This window comes from Lycium ferocissimum, chromosome 7, assembly GCF_029784015.1.
Source record: "Lycium ferocissimum isolate CSIRO_LF1 chromosome 7, AGI_CSIRO_Lferr_CH_V1, whole genome shotgun sequence".
Classification (NCBI taxonomy): Eukaryota; Viridiplantae; Streptophyta; class Magnoliopsida; order Solanales; family Solanaceae; genus Lycium; species Lycium ferocissimum.
The window spans coordinates 42,894,523-42,915,174 of record NC_081348.1 but is presented as its reverse complement, the minus strand read 5'-3'; the positions used below and the strand labels follow the sequence as shown (position 1 = coordinate 42,915,174).

Here is a 20,652-nt window from a genome sequence, read left to right as displayed (position 1 = left end):
GCTAAAAAATTTAAAGGTTGAACCCATAAAGTTTAAATCATAGATCTGCCTCTGACAGCCAGTGCTACCAGCACACCATCACATCGTTTTATCACTAATGACGAATGTGAAAGACTGTAATATATTCTCTAGGACCGTGATGGAAAATTGGCAAAAGAATCAAATCTGATTTTTTAAGGAGATAATTGTGTTAAAATGGAGGAATATGGAACCAAGCTCTGTAAATGCCAAGTGGTTTTGACGTTCAGTATGAGTTCAACATGCTGAGTTATATATGTTGCTGAGAGTTTTTAACTTTTACTTGGAACACCTTTTACACTCGAGTGGTGGCGGATGTACAGTATAAGTTATGGCTTCAACCAAACCCAGTAGCTTTGGCTCAGACCTTATATATGAGTTAAAAAAACTCCTCTATATATGTAAAAATATTAAATTTCAAACCCAGTAAACTCAAATTGTCGGTTTAGTGGCATCCCGAACCCATAAAGTTCAAATCTTAGATCCCCTATGCTGATTCGCATAGAAGTAACAGATGAACTTTCATTTATAGATAAACGCGGACAATTTCCATGTGGGATCCAAATTGATCATTATTAGTTTATTTCAATGACAGTTTAAGCAACCTTTGTAAAATCACATGTAACAAGATAACATGAAATTTCACTTGATCAGACCCTATTTCTGCAAGTGTATTGAATGATGCTTTGTATAGAATCCCATTTACAACATTCCCTCCTCTCCTACCTAGAGCAGCAACAACTCTAACCACAGAAATGAGAAAAAGAAAAACTAAGGAACAAATGGAAGATAGGAAAGAGAGATGAGAGTCTGAACTAGTTACATGTGAAATGTTGTGATTGAAGCAGATGCACTTGCATTCATGTTCTTTTTGTGTGTGGCGAGAGCTACTCACTCCAAAGATCGATACATAACGACTTCAGTTCATACTGCTAACATTAAGCATCATTTATCAAGCAGCTTTTTAAGCTGTTCTCGAGCTTCTTCAAGAGCGCCTGGCAAGTTCTCTGGTTTTCTACCACCTGCCTGAGCGAAATTAGGCCGACCACCACCTCCACCACCACATGATTTAGCTAGAGGCTTTATAACTTCACCAGCTTTAATTCCAAGATCAACAACTCCAGGGGTTAAAGCAACAACAAGACTAACCTTTCCTTCTCCCGGGCATGATCCTAGAACCACAGCTGCTGGATCTTTCAACAAATCCACCAGATATTCTGCAGCACTCTTGAGTGAATCGGCATCAATATCACCCATGGACTCAACTATGAGCCTACAAAATATCAATTGTAACAAGATAGAAAAATTAATTCCATGTGCATATATGTTTCTGATTTCACTGGATTAGAATTGCAAAATTTTGTTTATGTGTCTTTTGTTTGAGACATTATTCTGCAGACTACCACTTCCAAGATAAACAAAGGAACAAAAGGAAGCCTACGGAACAAGTAATTTTATTGGAAAAATGTGTACTTTTCTTTAAAAAGGACTATGGATATGACGACATTTGGTTACCTAATACTTTTTGAAGTTCCAACGGTAGATGCTCTGCTAGAAAGTGTTGATGCCTTATAGATTGCTGCTTTTGCCCGAGCAGCTGAAACTTCATTTCTTGTCAATCGTAGTTCTTCCAAAAGTCCATCTACCCTGCTAGTAACTTCTTCCGCTTTTACCTTCAAAATGTATGATTACACTTCAATACCATAGAATTAATAAAAAGTTCAAGAGCTGTTACCACTAGAGCATCTAGATGTACAACAGTCACTTCTTTACCATCCTAATTAAATTATTTATATAGAAAGAACCAAACATTCTGTTTTCAGTTAACTTGCCTATTGGTTTAGAAAAATTACAAAAACTCATTTCGAAAATCATAACCAACTTAATGGAAACAACTGTTGGTTTCAAAAATCATAACCAACTTAATGGAAACAACTGTTGGTTTCGAAAATCAAATTGAAATACTTTTTCAGAAACACAATATATTTTCAGAAAAACTTATAGAGAAGTTATAAGACTTTTTCCTAATATTGTTCTCCACAAATTATTATCAAAAAGAACAATTTTCCTTGAAACATAACTTGATTCACTTGCAATTATTTTTGCACTTAGCCATAACATTATCTCCAATAACATGTTGAACAATATAAACGTCGAAGAAATTTTCCAGTGAAAATGTGTCCATGAAACCTTACTTTGAGAGTGGAGCATAGCTGCTTCATGTAGTTATCTCTGGTAAGGACATACTCAATGAAAGCATCTCCAGCTACAGCTTCAATTCGCCTAACTCCTGATGCAATTCCCTGTTCCGATATGATTTTGAAGCCACGTATCTCAGCTGTATTGCCGACATGGGTGCCACCACATAATTCCATCGATACTCCAGGAACCTCGACTACACGTACCTATATAGGTTTTCATTAGGGAAGACATGAATCGAACAAGTTGAACTTTAACACATGGTAAAATCTCATTGTCAGACTTAATCCTCAAAATGAACAGATGTACAGGTTAATCTCTATGTGTCACATACTCATAAAAGAGAAGGGCTGTTGGTCACTGCATATCAGCATTAATAGCCTAAATTAGTAAAAAGATAGCAGCCAGAAAAATCTCCCCTGCTATATAATCATCGCATTCTTAACATAAAATGGGTAAGAATTGCCACCTGTTCTCCATATTTTTCCCCAAACATTGCAATGGCCCCAGCCCCTTTTGCATCAGTCAAAGACATGACTTTCGTTTCCAGAATTGCAGCATCGCCAATCCATTGGTTGATCAAACCTTCGATTTCTACAAGTTCCTTGTCTTGAAGAGGCCGATGGAAGTTGAAGTCGAATCTAAGACGATCAAAAGCAACCAATGATCCTGCTTGAGATGTTTCCTGACCGATTACTCTTTTCAGTGCTGATTGAAGTAAATGAGTAGCTGTATGGTGAACCTGAAAAGAAGCACAAAATTAGAGTAGACAAACTTCGACTAGATTGAAAATTTTCTGGAAATGGTTAATATCAAGAAAAATTGAAATGCAACAGTATAGTACTTTAGCCCGTTGCCTCAAGTTTGCATCAACAGCAGCTTCTACTTCTTGGCCAACCTCTATAGTACCTTCTGTAATTGTCCCCTTGTGGATGAAGATATTACCCATGGATTTTTGGACATCTTTTATCTCTACAATAGCTTTCTGTTCATTTTCAGCCTCCGTGATGCATAGAAAACCGTTATCCGCAATTTGGCCTCCCGACTCAGCATAAAATGGAGTCCTGTTCAGAAAAATTTCCACTTCACTTCCTTTGGAGACTTGTGCTACGGGACTACCATTTACCAATAAACCCTCAACCACTGACTTGGAATGGAGAGTATTGTAGCCAAGAAACTCGGTATCAGGGATATCTTCAGCAAGGTTTGCACCATTTTCAACTGATAGTTTAACTGTATCATGTGCAGCCTGAGATAGCTGTCTTTGCTTCTCCATTTCTATGTCAAAGCTATTCATGTCTATACTGATTCCACGTTCTTCAGCAACTTCCTTTGTTATCTCCACAGGAAATCCATAGGTGTCATACAATATGAACGCATCCTTGCCCGACAGACAGGTTGCGGTACCAGTTCCCTGAGTGTTTAATAATGCATCCGCCAGCATCTGGTCAAGAAGTTTTTCTCCCCTTTCTAGAGTCAAGACAAAACGAAGCTCCTCCCTTTTCAATTCCTCAAGTATGCGGGATGATCTTGTCTTCACATCAGCATCTATATTGGTGCTTAGTTCAATCACTTTTTTGGCAAGTATTGGCAAAAATGCTCCTTGAAGATCACCCATCCCATCTCCCTTTACACCAAGTAACCTGCCTGTTCGAACAACCCTTCTAATGAGTCGACGTACCACATACCCCCTCCCAATATTTGATGGGTTGACACCATCAGATATCAGATAAACAACAGCACGCATATGATCTCCAATTATCTGGATTGATCAGAATTAGAATGCTTTTAACATGTTAGAAGGTAAATCAGTTCACAAACAAAAAGACTAGTATAAATATTACAATCTTTCATTTGCAACGTACTTTAAGCTTTGTTTTTGTAGAATCATCCGCAAGAGAATATGAGACATTTGCCAATTCTGCAGCCTTCTCTATGATGGGAAATATTAAGTCGGTTTCGTAATTGTTGGGGACCTGTGAAAAATGAAGAGAACCTCTAAGTTGATCCTTTTTTTTTTTTTTTTGAAGGGGAGGAAGGGGGAATAGATACTGATTACCTTGAAAAATAACAATTTTGATCTACCACAATATATTAAGCAAAAGTATCATAAATCCTAAATTATGGGAGGTTTTCTTTGCCACCAAATCCAGTAGCAAAAGAAAAGAGAGATCCGATACCTAATTTGGTCCTACACTGACTCAGAGATGTTGTTGTCTCACGATTACCTTCTGCAGAATCCTGGCCATACGCTCTAAACCAAGTCCAGTATCTATATTCTTTTGCTTTAAAGGCTCAAGTGAACCATCATCCTTCTTATTGTATTGCATAAAAACAAGGTTGTAGAACTCTATAAATCTTGTATCATCTCCCAGATCCTGATATCCAGAAGACAAGGTTAGACAGTACGAAGAGGAGCAAATAAAAAGCAAAACAGAAGAAAAAGAAAAGAAATTATGAGACCACCTCACCTGAACATGAAATGAAAATGAAAAGGCAAAAAAGCATGTTAAATATCTAATACTTACAACATCGGAAGTGCCCCTCTCGGGATGGAAATCATAATAAAGTTCAGTGCATGGACCGCACGGACCAGTAACTCCACTTGTCCAGAAGTTGTCATCTTCTCCAAGTCTTATTATTCGCTCTTTAGGAACACCTAGCTGCAGAATGAAACAAGGATAACTGTGTTAGCACCTCTGCCTGGGTTCTCATAGTAGAGTATATGTAAGGCTTTTTTTTTTTTTTTTTTTTTTTTTACTTAACCGTGGTGTAGTCCAGCTTTTGCACACCTCGACTAATTCCATGCGGTACCTGCTATCTCCCACCAGCACAGGTAACGGGTAACTCTGTCCACGAAGGCTTGGGCAGATGTGAAGAAATCACCTACTTCCTCCGTTTCAATTTATGTGAACCCATTTGACTGGGCGAGAAGACTTTTAAACTTGTGGTGTAAAATAAGTAACATATATTTTGTGTGGCTATAAACCATTGTATAAAGGTAAATTGTTTCCAAATATAGAAAGAGGTCATTCTTTGTGACACGGACTAATAAGGAAATGGGTTCGCATAAATTGAAACAGAGGGAGTAGTATTTTTTAGCCTCCACTGGGATTTGAACTTGAGACCTCATGGTTCTTAACCCACTTAATTGACCACTAGGCCATACCCTTGGGTGCTAGTAGTATCTGTAAGTATTGAAGGTTAGAGGGTAGAAGACCAAGATACGTCAAAGATGTTCCATTCAAGATCAATGTTGAACTACGTGTAGTTCTTAAACATGGTCGCTATAGACTTCTCATATTTGGCAACAGGCACTCCAACGTACAAGTGGTTCCTTTGAGTTAAACTGAGATATTGAACAATAAAATGTGCTCTTCTAGCTTTTTTTTTTTTTTTTTTTTTTTTTTTTTGATAAGGTAAATAATTTTATTGACAATTAGGGGAACAACCCCGTACAATTCTAACTTATCAAAACAAATGTGTTCTTCTAAGTCATTAACTGAGTTAATCCCCAGGGAACCCAAGCCGTAATGGGGGAGACACATTCTTCAGCCTTGAAACTCATCTAAGCTTGAGGATACATTGATAGTTCACATTATGAACACAGTATACACATTTCAGGACCCTAAAATACAGTATTTGGTTGTCTGATACACTTTACTTCACTCGAAAAGCAAAGAAGTTCTCTAGGTATATTTGAACGAACACAATACTCCTCTGTTCAGACTAAATGGAAGGCCGTGCTCCAGCATTCATTTACCAGATCCCTAGCATGCATATCTAGTTAATTGCATGAGGATTTGATGTTACCACGTTACTAACGATATAATGCATCAGACAAATCTTCAAGTGCTGTACCTCATCATGCCATAGTGCAAAAGTTTCATCATCATCTTGGTAAACACTAATCCATAATCTATCACCTGGGAGTCCATATCTGCGGGGAAAAACTATTTGAAAGTCAGTTCTTTTCAGTGCAAAGAACAAGAATTGGTAAAACTATACATATGTTTGCATATATGGATGTAAATGTTGGGTTTCCTCAAAAGATGCAGCAGCAAGAAGGTTGAAAAATATGATAGAAAAAAATTTCTTTTAAATTTAATTAACAAGTTTCAAATAGCTAGATGGGCTGTCTGAACTAAATCATCCCCCTAAAAGGAGCTATTTCTTCATCACAATGCACAACATAGAACGGTTTATTGTAGTATTTCCAGGAGAGAAAGGCATTATGTTCTAGAGGTGGAAACCAGGACACATAGGCAGATGTAGCACTTATCTTTCGTACCTCCAGCCATCACGCACTCCATTAAAATGGCTAGAAATATTGACCCAACTGGGCCTGTTAAAACGGTTAAGCTATTAGACTCACATAAGAACACAAAAGGTAGAGCCTAAGCAGCTAATCAAAAAGAATACCCACTTGTGTAGTTTGGACAGTTAGCCCTCCTGCTGTATAAGGCACTCTTTTTCTCTATAAGAAAAGTGCTCTATTTCACATTTGATGATGAAGGATAATGACACTTTTCAATTGGTTGTTAAAATGTCTCTATTTGAACCAACAAAGTTGTTAACAGATGGCCAAGTTCATTTCTGTCCTTAATTATATGCCTGAAACCATCAAATAAAAACGTTTTAGATGCTTTTGTCTCCAATTTATGGCATTCTAATCTCTCATTTTTGAGAAGGGGTCTAGATTATGTTGCCACAATAATTTCTACTTGGATATATGGTGTCATCATACTTCAATCAAATAGCATACAAAGTAGCTGATTATGAGACTACATAAACAGGACTTATCGTACTCTGAGGTGGAGAGCTCCCATGCCCACTTAATAGCTTCCTTCTTAAAGTAATCTCCAAAACTAAAATTTCCAAGCATCTCAAAGAATGTTTGATGTCGGGATGTTCGACCCACATTCTCAATATCATTTGTCCGGATGCATTTCTGAGAAGTAGCTGCACTAGGCGCTTCCCTGGGTACCTGAATAAAGTAAACCAGCATTTCTTAAAATCAAATAGAAGTATTCACACAAATCCATCAGCTTGATATCAGCACCAACAGTAAAATAAGGAAAGAGAATCAAACAATTTTGGCGGATCTTTTAGTTTGTAAGAAATCAGTAACATTTTATGTTTCCCAAGTGAGATAATTAAGAGATTCAAAATGCTATATTTTCATGTAGAGTTTTCTTTTTTTTTTTTTTTTAAAAAAAAAAAAAATTATATTTTCATGTAGAGCATTACTCCTCTCGTTTGTTTTTCAAAAGAAAAATAACTGATACAAGTAATAACAATAAAAAGTTCAGTCTAACTTTTTTTTTTTTTTTAATCAAGGGAAAAAAAAAGCCCGTGTCACACTCAGCAAAGTGATTCCACGCATTTCATTACTAACTCTATGTCTTTTAGCTTTCAAAAATGCCTTCTGAATTATAAAGCAATTTGACAACCTTTACAAAAGGTTTTTTCTCTTGGCAAATAGTTGTTGGAGAAGAAGGTTCCAAACTTTGGTTGAACAGATGTCATTTTACTGAAGATTTGAGTGTGGAAGAAGGGGTTCTCAATGAAAAATGCCCTTGAAGACCTTCATAGAAAGAGTCTTTTGAGAAAACTGCTGAAAGAAAAAAAACTTAAAGCAAAAAGACTGGAATGCTTGATATTCGCAACTTTGTGGATCAAGTAATGGTAAAAAACAACTTTAAACACAAGCATACATATGTGATAGACATATTTGCTTGATGCCCTAGAAAGTTTTGTCAGACATATGGAGAATTAGATTTCATCAAACACATTTAATTTTCAACCAAATGCTTTCCACCAATTAGATGTTACTAGAAGTAAACCGAGACTTTAAAGTTGGGGAATCTCATGTAGAACCTTTCCAAGGAATATAGGCTTAAACTGAAGCATTCCTGCAATTGTCAATAGAACTGTCGGATCATCTGGGACAAGGGAAGCACTTGGAAGAACCTTGTGACCTCTTGCAGCATAAAATTCGAGGAAGCGCTGACGTATAGCGTCACCACTTGTCTGAGGATCCCTTAACTTATCCTCTACAAGTTCCTTAGCCACAGGTAGTGCTGAAGGTGAAAATGAGGTCCTATAAAATTTATATACCTCCCAAAATGAAAGCTGACAAGAGAAAGAAGTTCTTATTATCAACAAAAGAATGGATATACCTTTTGTGGCAAACTGTACTTCTCTTGGTCCCTTAATACTAGGGCGTCCATGGGATAAACTACTTGCATAAATTAAGGTCTGAGTCCTTACAATCAAACCTGAAGAATACCTATAACCTGCATCCAATTGTCAGCTTGGTGATTAATAGTTAGAGGAACAAAAATTTTCATACTTTCCAAAATTTGTGGTTGATTGAACAATCAAATTGGGCAAAAGCTTCCGACTTTTTTTTTTTTCTTTCAGAAACATTCTAAGTTATGTTACATAGGAGACAAAACTTAATTTCCAAGCTATTTGAGTAACCTACATAGATGGGTCTCAAATTCAAATTCCTGCCACACACAACCAAAATGTCCTTAAGAAAAAAACTGGAAAAACTATCATTCACAAACTGTTAAATGAAAAATGACCAAAATGTAAAAGTGGAAGAGGAACCTAATTCCTCAAAACAAAACTTGTAAAATTTAAAAGGATAAATCCATGAGTTACATTTAATCATTAAGGACGGATTAAGAACTTTAAAACTGCCTAAACCAACTGCATTTTTTTTTTGAGAAGGTAACATAACCAACTGCAGTTTTAAAAGTTCATTTCATTGATTTTGATTTTAGAAATTTACATACGAAAACCCTGATGTACTAGTTTTGTCCAAAACAATGCCTATAAAGTATCAAGAGGCAATTCCAAATATAATCGTATCCAAAAGAACTGGCACATTATGCCTAATTGATTAGAATATAAAACTTATATTCCTACTGTTACAAACATAACATTCATTGGGGTGGGGGAAGAATCGATCGAACCAAGTGCGTGTGTCTTACTGTTCCAGATATGTCAACGGAAGGTGATAACGAAACTGAAAATAGCTCTGCACTAAAGAGTGTGACCTAGTGGTTAATGCAGCAGGTGCAAACGTAGGAGATAAGGTTCAAATCCCATCGAAGACCAAAAACAGGTAATTTCTTCTCATCTTTGGTAGATAAAAGCTACACCATACTTGTGCCGGTAGGAGATAGCAGGTACTTGGTGGAACAGTCGAGGTGCAGGCAAGATGGCCAGAAATACCACCGTCTAAAAAAAAGAAAATAGTTCTACAATTCTCACTCTTTCCCTTGATACATACTTAAAAATCACTATATAAGACAAGACCCTGTTCTGTCATAGATAGCAGTCAAAAACCAATCAAATAAAAAAAACAAGTGAAAGGGGAACTAATTACTTATGAAGTAAAAAAACATGCAAGTTAAGGCACTTTAAAACCTCACAATAGCTATGAAAGAGTGTAATCCAATCCCATAGACACACCTAATTATTGATAAACAAAAAGAGCAGCTAGTCAAATAGACCCGAAAACACATCAATAGCATATGTTTCACACACTATATTAAAATGCTAATAGGGTAATTAGAGAAAATGATTACCTCTTGAAGAGGGAAGAAAAGGTTTTGATAGGAACCTTGAAGTGGGAAATAGGAGTAGGGAGTCCGTGCCATGGCTGGTCTTTAAGGAATAAGAAAAGTTGATGTTAGTCATGGAGGGAGTTTTTCTTGGCCTGTGCTGTGTCTGTGTGTGCTTCGTTTTAAATTGGCAGTTTATGTACACGTTGGTGGTGAGATAAGCCTGCCTTTGTGTTTGTGGGTGTGGCACATGACATATCCACATAATCTCCCATTTATCCTCTCTCATTGTCCATGAAGTTCCTCTGGGTTGGACACTGGATTTGGGCCATCGTTCTACTTGGGGCCATTTGCACGATTGGCCTTCAAAGGCACTGCTCTTTAATTTTTGTACCTCAAATTGGTGGTCTTTAATTTATGTCCTTCAGCTAATACTCCTGGATCCTGGGTTCAAACCCCAGCGCAATTTAAAAAAAAAAAAAATACAAGGTTGAGTTTCGTAGCAAAATTAGGCCTATTCGGGCAAAAGTTAGGTCTTAAGGTAGAGTTTTGCAAAATTTCAACTGAATAAAAAAAAAATTGTCTTGATGCAAACCTCTACCTTAAGGCAGAGTTTTGCCTTGCCATGGCTGAAGGAAAAACTCTACTTGATCAGGCAGAGTTTGAATAAGCGGGAATTTGAACCCGAAATCAAGGGTTTTTAACGAAAGGCAAAAATTAAAGGCAGCACGATTTGAGGGAAAAAATTAAAGACCAGTGCCTTTGAAGGGCATTCCGCACAAAAAAAAAAAAAGATTACGGATTAATGCACTTCGCTAATCTAGTTTACCAATTGTAGCCAAATTGTTAATATATTACCCCACTACCATTTTAGACAAAGTTTTGGTCCTCATTCTCACTTTTCTCTCTCCCACCTGCCCATTTCTTTCCCAACTCATTTTAAAATCTTTATCAAAATAATATAGTACTCTACTAGTCTACTTAACTGCGTAGGGGCCATATTACATGCCACACGCATAGGAATCAATAGAAATTTTGCTTGGCTGGACTCGAGCCCGGAACCAAAATGCCCCAAAAAAAATATTTTCAAGCAAAATACCCCAAAAAAAAAAAATGTTACGAAAATACCTTTAGCGCAGTAATTTTTGCGCTAAAAATAGTTAACGGAGACGGTTTCGTTAAGCGAGTATAAGCGCGATAATTCTTGCGCTATAGTGTTCGTCTTTTTTTTTTTTTAAATGCTTTAGTTAACCATCTTTCGTTACACTTTTTAACGTACTTTGACCATAGATTTATCATGCTTCGACGAGAAACGTATTTTATATAGAACATACTTATTTTTGTGCGATTAATAAGGTAGGATCAACACATCAAGGATACACAAAAGTTCGGATGGCGGTTTTAGAGGTTGAAAAGTGCTCGAACGCCATTTTCGTTTCAGGCTCGGTGACATTAGCTTAAAGTTCTTTACGAATACTTAAACTTGTTCATTAATAATTAATCAAAAGTTAGTCAAAATGGCGGCATTCATACAAAAAAAAAAAAAACTTAATTAAATTGCATCGTTCATTAACCTTGAGTAGATGAAAATACTTAACATACTAATATTCTTCAAAATAACGACATAATGATATATTAAACTTAAAACTAAAATCTGACATTCTTAATCATCGTTGAGTACAAGTCCTCGATATCGTCCTCGGAAAAATATTGGCGGTTTCTTAAGACACATCTTTTTCGGTAGCGATTGGTTCTCTCTTGGTTGATGATGCTTGTTCTTAACCAAACTTTAGCATGTAAAATCTACATCGTCTTGCCGACGTCACTGTTGTTTTCTTTTCTAATCCTTTACACGGCAAGCTCGCAGTTCGGACTACTTGAGGCATGGTTAAGGAGTACGCTTGTTGGGATTGGAGCGTTGAGATTTTTTCAAGTCACGAACAAGACGTTACGATTCGGCAAGCCGATGTGACCATTCTCGGCGTAAACCGCGATAAAATATTCCGCGGATACGAATATTTCACAGCTAAGAAATCATCATTCTGGCTACATAAGAAGGTGGGGATTTAGCTTCATCTGGTTTGAAATCCTTTGAGTATCGCTCGAAAAAAGCGCTATGATTTGAACTACCATCATCTTGCTATTTGGTTCTTTTGGAAGGAGTAAAGACCAAAAGCGAGTTTTATTACTCGACATTGAATATGGTGTAGTCTAATAACAAAGAAGAGGGCTTATATAGTTGCAAACCCACCCCTAAGTACCACAGGGAAGGGGGGGGGGGGGGGGGGGGTCTTTATGACCCTACTGCCTGCCTTATTGTAAGAAAAATATTAATCTTCATCGGACATTTCACGATCGAATCCCATGGATCTAAATCTCGTGCTACCATGTATACCATATTCTACCTAAGGTAACGTATTTGCATCCGATTGTTCTCTTCGCGAAAACGATTAAGAGCCAAATTAAACTCTTGTGGAGTTAAAGCGAGCATTGACATGGCACGTTTTTTTGCGTTTAAGCCCTCTTTTGGCCTTCTTGTACTCACGATGATGATTAAGAATGTTGTGATTTTAGTTTTAAGTTTAATATATCATTATGCTGTTATTTTGAAGAATATTAGTATGTTAAGTATTTTCATCTATTCAAGGTTATGAATGATGCAATTTAATTAAGTTTTTTTTTTTTTTTTTATGAATCTTTATTTTGACTAACTTTTGATTAATTATTAATGAACAAGTTTAAGTATATTCGTAAAGAACTTCAAGCTAATGTCACCATCAATTGAACGGAAAAATGGCGTTCGATTTTCAACCTCTAAAGCGGCCATCCCAGAACTTTGTGTATCCTTGATAGTTTAAGTAGGGTTCTATATAAAATATTGAAGTTTTAGTCCCGAAACATGATTAATCTATGGTCAAAATGTTAAAAAGTGTAGCGAAGGGTTAACCAAAAAAATGAGAAAAAAAAAAAAGGCGACACTGAGATAAATTATTGCGCTAAGCGTTCGGAGCACCGTCTCGATTAACTACTTTAAGCGATAAATTATTGCGACTAAAAATATTTTCGTAACTTTTTGTTGTTGGGGTATTTTGATTGAAAATGTTTTTTTTTAGGCATTTTTAGTTGATTCCAAAAGCACAGTATTTTTCACCCTCACTCGTTATTACACAACTAATATTTCATGAATTTGTTTTTTAGTTCTTGCACTTTCAGAATATTTCACGAAATATTAATTTCGTTTTAGAATTCTGTATTTAAAAATTTTGATTTTGATTTTTAGAAAACGTTGATTTTGATTTCATCATTATTACCTTCCTGGTAGTCAAATTAATTAATTGGACTTAAATTTGAACTTTTTTATTTGCCCTCGTAAGTTTGTTGTCCGATTAAATTTATATTAGAATCAATGGCCATTTTCCCCTTTTCATTTGGCTTGTTTTTCTTTTTCTTTTTTCTCGACTTTGTTATGTATGTTCAATGAAAATTCTAATAGAGTTTTTTCTTCTTTCCCAGCTTATGCAAACTGCCAGTTGTTCTATTAATGATGCTTGAGTATAATAGTGTATAACGACCTGCTTATTTATAGTTATACAAGCAGATATATTGTTTATACGTAGTTATACAAAGCAGATACATTATCTATACAATGTATATCTACTATATATACAATATATAATAGTGTATTAGTGTATAATGATGAATATGTAATATATGATAGTGTATAAAACCTGCTTATATATGGTCATACTAGCAGATACATTGTTTATACATAGTTATACATAGAAGATACATTATTTATACACCATATATGTATAGTATACACAATATGTAATAGTATATAAAAATGAATATGTAATATATAATAGTGTATAACAGTGTTATAGATCAAATAAGTTAGCTTTATTAAATATTTTTTAGAAAATATTCACAGTTATAAAAGAGGTACATCACACTGGTTAACCAACAAAGCAAGTGGTAAATAGTAAAATAGATGATTCAAAATTTGCTTATGTAATTGGAGTAGTTATCTTAAGCCAGAGCAAACACAATACTCCCTTCATTCCATAATAAGTGACCTTTTAGGCTTTTCATTTTGTTTCAAAGTAAGTGGTGTTTTAGGATTTCAAGAAAAAATTAATTTTCTTCTTCCAAAATGACTTTTTTTTACATAATCAAGAATCATTAAGCTTTTTTTTTTTTTTTGGAATTTAATTAGGGGTAAGTTAGTAAAAACACTCCTTCTAGGAGTTTTCTTAAAGAATAATCTCACTTATTATGAAATGGAGGGAGTATATAATACTGCAAACACGTTTAAGTATTGATCTTGTATATGTATAAATGGAATTTTTTTTGAGTAAGAACAATGGTACTAAACTTTGTGAGCAATTAGGAGTGTTTTTACTAACTTACCCCTAATTAATATAAATACATTTCTACAATGGTAGTCCAATCATTATGTTACTTTATTGTCTAATAGAATTGGAAAAAAACTTAAATAACACTTGAACAAATTTTTTGGTAAAGAAACCACGGAGGGAGTACCACTTAGTTAAATTTCTCTCACTTTTCTTTGTTTATAACTCTTACAAGAGCAAGAACAAGTGGATTAAATAGGGGGTGGTTGAGTAAGTTTAACAGCGAATCAAATTTGCTTTTAAGCATTTTTAACGTATATTAATGTTAGTCACTTAACTTTGTTGTGGTTTACATATTTATTGTTTCTAAGCATGTGCTTAATACTATTATACTCAATGGGACATATTTTGAATAACTCTTTCTCGCCCATAACTGGGTCCCACCCCTACCCCAGAAGAAAAAAAATTAAGTTGGTAACTGATCGGTGATTCACTGCTTGGTAGCCTTATGCCCTTATCCAGAGTCTTCTTAGTTAAACTTTTGCTAAGCAAGATGTAATCTTTGATTTGAAACCTTTGATTCGGAGTAAGTACATATAGTTAGTTAGCATTGAATAGACTATCAATATATTGAAACCTTTGCTTGAATTTGCGTGCATTTTTTCAACTCCTTTCATCTTAACTTTGAAAAATGAAGCTTATCAAATTTCATTTCCAGGATTAGTCAACATTTCACAGGACTATTATGATTCTTTTTGTGACTTTTTGTATTTCCCATTTCAACTACGAATACGACTTTTACTAACCTGCTTACAAATATTGCGTTGAGTCTGTTAAAGCTACTAGTAGCTGACGTGGTTTAAATTTTAACAAAGATCAAAGGTCGTTTGGTGCATGGCCAAAATTATCCCGGAATTATAATCATTTATCCTATATCTTGATATTTTATCTATAGTATAAAATGGTCTAAGCTTTATATAGGTATATGCATTTTATTTTGTGTGATATTAAATTTATCATAGTTAATTTATCATACCAAACACAGATACCACAAAATTTAGTCTTGCGATATTGCACTATAAATTTAAAGAACTAATACATATGCTTAGGAATAAATATAAAGGATAATTTTAGACCTACCACAGACATCATTCTTATCATTTTCTTACAAATATTGCAACAATTGATGTATTCAACATGTCTGTTACTAGTCTATTAAAAAGCATGTAAATAACTTAATCTGTTCGTTGACATTACCATGGGCGTAACCTCCTTTGCTCTTTTGAACCTTATTTTGATTCTGCTCACGTTTTCTCAATTACCTTACTTTTTCCCTTTAATCACCAAACCTAACTACAATAAACAGTGCGTTTTTACTACTTTATTGAAAATTGAAACTAATTATCTTTCCAGATTCATTTTAATTCGGTACTGAAAACTACTTATCCATTAATTCAGATTCGTGTCGTAAAAACTTCATTATAAGAAATTTTAACGTTTGCAATCAAGAGGAGACTTCATTTCTAAATTTCAAACACGAGATTTTAATTAAAGATGGAGCAACTTTACTATTATTCAACCACGTAAATCTCCTTTCTTGTCAACATTCATACTCTACAGTTGTCTCTCCTAGAGCAGTCCGCATTTCACACCGACATTAATTGTTTTTTGACTTCATTGTAATCTGTTTCCAACTAAGAATGCGACTTTCACTAACCTTCTCACAACACTTTCGAATCGTATCTAGCTTCCTATCTATGTCAAAAGTTGAAGTTGTTGGAGCTGATAATTTGGTAAAAGATAATCATTAAATGGGAGGTCAGAAACCACCTTTAGTACACCATAATGTGGCATCAACTTTATATATGGTCAACACCTTTATCCTTTTGTATTTTGAAGGGCTACTCCGATGAATGTGTGTTTTACATTAGGATCGATACCGTGACGTTTTCTTTGACTTACGACTCTATAGAATTTTTTTAATTAACCAATTATTCTTCTAGCTCATTCATTCGTATTAACGGAATCACATTAGTAATTAGTCTTTTACCTAGTCACTTAATTTGCAGATTTTAATCATAGTATGGGGCTAAATAGCATTAATTTACTCCATCTCTTTCTAGGAGTAAAACTTGTAACAAAATTGTCAAACTTATTTTAATTTGTATGTATATATTAGTATTTAGATATGGTTCCATAACCACTTTATGAGTAGTATAATAGACTAACAGTAGCTATTCCTAGCTGTACTATTCCTACTATTATCAAATTTCATTTTACGGAGAGTATTCTACAATTAAATCGCCTGTGTGTACTAAAATTATTTATATTTGACGCATGCAAGTCAATTAATATAGCAGGACTGTTTTATGCTCTTTTATTATGCTTTATAAATAAATGTACATAAACAGACAAAATTGCGTTTTGAGATAGTTTATTTATTAAACTAAAAATATAATTGAAAAGGAGAAAATGAAATATCGAAAATAAATTAGTTTAAAGGACTAGACTATTGAGACTTTCATAAGTAGTATATGAATATTAATTTTCTGAGAAGATCTAGGAATAGGGGTTTTAGGCATGGCGGAGCTAGCTAGAAGATTATGCACGAATTCGGCCGAATCGAGTAATTTTACTACAAACTATGTGTCTATAGTGATTAGCATATCATGTTGTTATTTTAAAATTTAGAACCTATGAAATTAAAATGTCGGTTTGGCCTTTGATTTAGAAATATATATTGCATTATTTGGATGTCCAAGTATTATAATTGGAATTCGAAAAATATGACGGAGAATAATTTGGTAGGCGCGAAAGGACCAGGAGAGGATGACAAACTTGGACTTCAATTTACACACATGGATTATTGTTGTCCTTGAGCAATAATTCTAAGCAACAATTTATAAATATTTGCATATTCCAAAATGGCAGCCAGTAGGTAATATCAAGCACAGCTTCTTTTTTTATTATTTAATATGATGAATAATTTTTATATTATTGTTGTCCTTGAGCAATAATTTTATCCGAGATATCATTTTTGCTTAACTCGTAGCTGAGAGAGGCGATAAAAGACACTTGTTATTATTGTCCCGAGGCTTAGTTGCTTACCAACTACTACCAGGTTGCTCAACCTTAGCTTTCACGTTTTAATGGTAGGCCAGGTCCAAGTCAAAATCAACACCATAAGGATAAGAGATAGCAACAAAATCTCTATATGGTATTTTAAGGGTTTTAGTTTTAGACATTTTTTTCGGGTAAAATATAGAATCATAACATCAGATTATTACTTAAAAATTAAGCCAAAGTAATTTGTTTATTGTTAATTTAAATTGACAATTTAAATATTTTCACTGCCCATATATGTACACACACTTAGGAGGTGTTTGGACATGCAATTTTGATTTCAAATTTTAAATACACCTAAAAGGTAGAATTTCAATTCCGTATATGCGATTTCAATTTTTAAAAAAATTTAAACTTGACACATATTTTAAAATTTATTAAAAAAAAAAAAAAGACTCATATTTATTGCAACAACAATTGCCCAAGCCAAATTTGTATCCTTACTTTACCAACCCATATTTATTATTAATGTGGCGCCGGGATATCTTAATCGCTTATTTATGAGCCCCTATGATTTCTTCGTTTGATAAAGATTGTATAAGAGTTGAGATGTTTTGGTAGTTTTCACAAATTGCGATGTTTTCATGTTTATGACAAAAAGTTAACATTTGAGATTCAAATTGTATGTTCAAACACAATTTCAACTTTAAATCAACCTCTATCCAAATGAATAATCTCAAGTTCATGTCCAAAAGCTGCCTAGTTACTATAATATGAAATTATATATGACGACCTGTTTTTTCTTTTGAAAAAATATTAGAAGGTCTCATAAAGTCTGCTAAACTTCTTAACTATATGTTATAGACATTCAAATCAAGGGAATATTGGGAAGAGAGAAAAGCAGCCAAGTTTGTCAAACATTGACAGGTTGCGTTCCTAGCTACTTGACTACTTCCTTGTTAGGCCATGGTCAGTTTCTTAAAATCATTTTTATTTGCCAATTTGTCAATTGAGGCTTTCTGGTCAAATCATCCCTACTAGCTTACATATGTCCTTATATATATATCTCTGCGTCCACATTTCACATTTCCCATGCACTTGAAGCACATACAAACTAATTAGAGAAGCAACGTAACCAATCGAGCTATCTTAGGCTCTTTTGAGTTTGTGACTTGTTACAAGTCGAAATAATATCATCATGAGTAGAGAAAACTTGGAAACAAAAATGGCTGATGTTGATGAAGTTAGTTCATTACCAAACTCGTTAGATAACGCCACGAACGGTAACGGTAGCTCCAACGTTCCATCACGATGACCAATTCGGCTCTTTACCAATAACTCCACGGACGGCGTCGATAGCACAAACTCCGTCCGCAGCATCATTACCAATAACTCCGCGAACGGTGTCAATGGCACCAACGCCGTCCATAGTATCGTTATCTCCTTCACAATTCCACTTACCATCTCTTTCTCGATCCCCGTTACTTCTCACGGGGGATCATGCTAGTGGTGGTGCAAATCGAGCCGTTAAAACTCCACGGTCACGTGGATTAACGCCCCGTTTCATCACTCCTTTGGGTTTTCTTTCTTTGTCAATACTTTAAATGTGAAGAGAGGACGAATAATAGCAATGCAAATTTGTACCAAAAGTTATACACATTGCATACTTTAACCAACTACTTTTTTATCCCACGTGGACATATGTCATAGTACTGAATATTTATTCTTTTCTCATGTATATAGTAGAAAACACCGTATGCACTTCATTTTTAATTTTCCGACATATATTTATTTCCTCCGTGTACGTTTACTTGTTCACTTTTGACTTTTCACGTTATTTAAGAATTAATAAATGAAGTACTCCCTCCGTCCCATATTACTTGGCCATATTACTAAAAATAGGGAAAAGGACACTGTGTGTCCACTCAGCCAAACTAATCCCACATTTAACCACTATTTGGGCTTAATTTCACTAGGTGTCCGTTCGGCCCAAAATAATGCCAAAAAATGGCCGGTCGGCCCCAAAATAATGCCAAGGCTGGCCGGCCCAACAATCCAGCGCTTAAAAAAAAAAAAGACTTTTTGTGGCGATTAAGTCGCCACAAAAACGTTGCCACTAAAGAATTTCTACAACATATATACATATGTTGGAATTATATATATACACTTTATATACAAGAATTATACATTTTATATACATATCTTGTAATTAATCTTACATTTGTTATATATTAATTATACATTTATTACACACATATTATAGAATAATGATATGATATTTATTTTTAACATATACAATAGTGATACATAATATACACCACAATGATACGGTCTCTATGATACATTTTTTATACGTATGACACACTTTCTATACAAGACTGATATAATTTATGTACACATGCTGGAATTATATATACACTTTCTATACAAAAATGATACATATTATATACAAAAATGATACAATTTTCTATTCTATAATACACATTATATACACAAATGATACATATTATATACAAAAATGATACATACCTTAGTGATTCATATTTTACACAGTTTCTATACATTATAGATAGGTACTGATACATAAATACACAAACGATACATATTATATACAACAATCGTCTCAGAGTTTTTTGGGATATTTCTTATTAAATATACACATATTATACATGTTTTGGGATATTTAACCTTTAGTGGCGACTTTTTTAATTGCCACTAAAAAGCCTAATTTTTCTGTAGCAGCCCTTTAGTGGCGACTTTTAGTCGCCACAAAAAGTCTGACTTTTTTTTTTTTTTTTGTTAAAGCGATGGGGCTATTGGACCACCCAGCCTTTAGTGGCGACTTTTTAAGTGTTTTGTGGCGACTTATAGTTGCCACAAAAGGCTTTCTACAGATTTTGGCTACCGGATGGGAATAGTTTATGGAAAATTTTTTTTGGGTTTGGGAATAGATGGGCGGCCATAGGCTTATTTATGGCCCGGCGGCCATTTAATGTCCTTTCTAAAAATATATGTCAAATTACTTTTCATTTACAAACCAAAATAAAATTAATTAAATGTTTCCATCTTACCTTCTTAACCGTCCATATTATTTGGCCACATTACTAAAAATATATGTTCAAATTACTTGTTCGTTTACAAAACCAAGATAAAATTAATTAAATCTTTCCCATCTTATCCTTAATAATAAATATTCTTGAAAATAGTTAATTTTGATCAAAATGTATTTATTTGAGAGAGATAGGGATAAGATAGTAAAATATATCTTTTATTTCTATCTATACAATATAGAAGTGGGAGTGAGGTTGGACGAACACAGCAATATCATATTGTACAAGAAGCTATCTCAACTGTACTTAAAAGTTAAGCCCTTTTAATGAATTTCTTTGCTTTCTACTGTGAACACGTGTATAACACCACTGTTCTAGCAAGCCACG

General features: G+C 34.4%; 1 protein-coding gene across 3 annotated transcripts; it reads right to left on the bottom strand.

Moving 5' to 3' along the window:
- Positions 1–524: 524 nt before the first annotated feature.
- On the bottom strand, positions 525–10,101 carry LOC132065203 (alanine--tRNA ligase, chloroplastic/mitochondrial). Of its 3 annotated transcripts, XM_059458474.1 has the most exons (13): positions 9,822–10,101; positions 8,400–8,516; positions 8,098–8,300; positions 7,026–7,204; positions 6,079–6,157; positions 4,746–4,880; positions 4,446–4,595; positions 4,083–4,193; positions 3,062–3,979; positions 2,687–2,959; positions 2,214–2,423; positions 1,534–1,691; positions 525–1,291 (listed from the first exon to the last, which is right to left on the bottom strand). In XM_059458474.1, the coding sequence occupies exons 1-13, from the start codon at positions 10,084–10,086 to the stop codon at positions 964–966; spliced, it is 3,126 nt and encodes a 1,041-aa protein (XP_059314457.1). In that variant the 5' UTR covers positions 10,087–10,101; the 3' UTR covers positions 525–963. The 3 variants fall into 3 exon arrangements, with proteins under 3 accessions (XP_059314457.1, XP_059314458.1, XP_059314459.1); XM_059458475.1 differs by lacking the exon at positions 9,822–10,101 and having other exon boundaries at positions 8,098–8,320; XM_059458476.1 differs by lacking the exons at positions 525–1,291; positions 1,534–1,691 and having other exon boundaries at positions 2,254–2,413.
- Positions 10,102–20,652: the final 10,551 nt, after the last annotated feature.

Bases quoted from the DNA above. Each gene is read 5' to 3' on its own strand.
- LOC132065203 (XM_059458474.1), bottom strand. From the start codon at position 10,086: ATGAGAGAGGATAAATGGGAGATTATGTGGATATGTCATGTGCCACAC. The intron at 7,205-8,097 runs GTTCTACATGAG...TACTTTATTCAG, and splicing joins AGCCTATATTCCTTGGAAAG to GTACCCAGGGAAGCGCCTAG. The intron at 4,881-6,078 runs GTACAGCACTTG...TTCATTCTGCAG, and splicing joins TTGCACTATGGCATGATGAG to CTAGGTGTTCCTAAAGAGCG.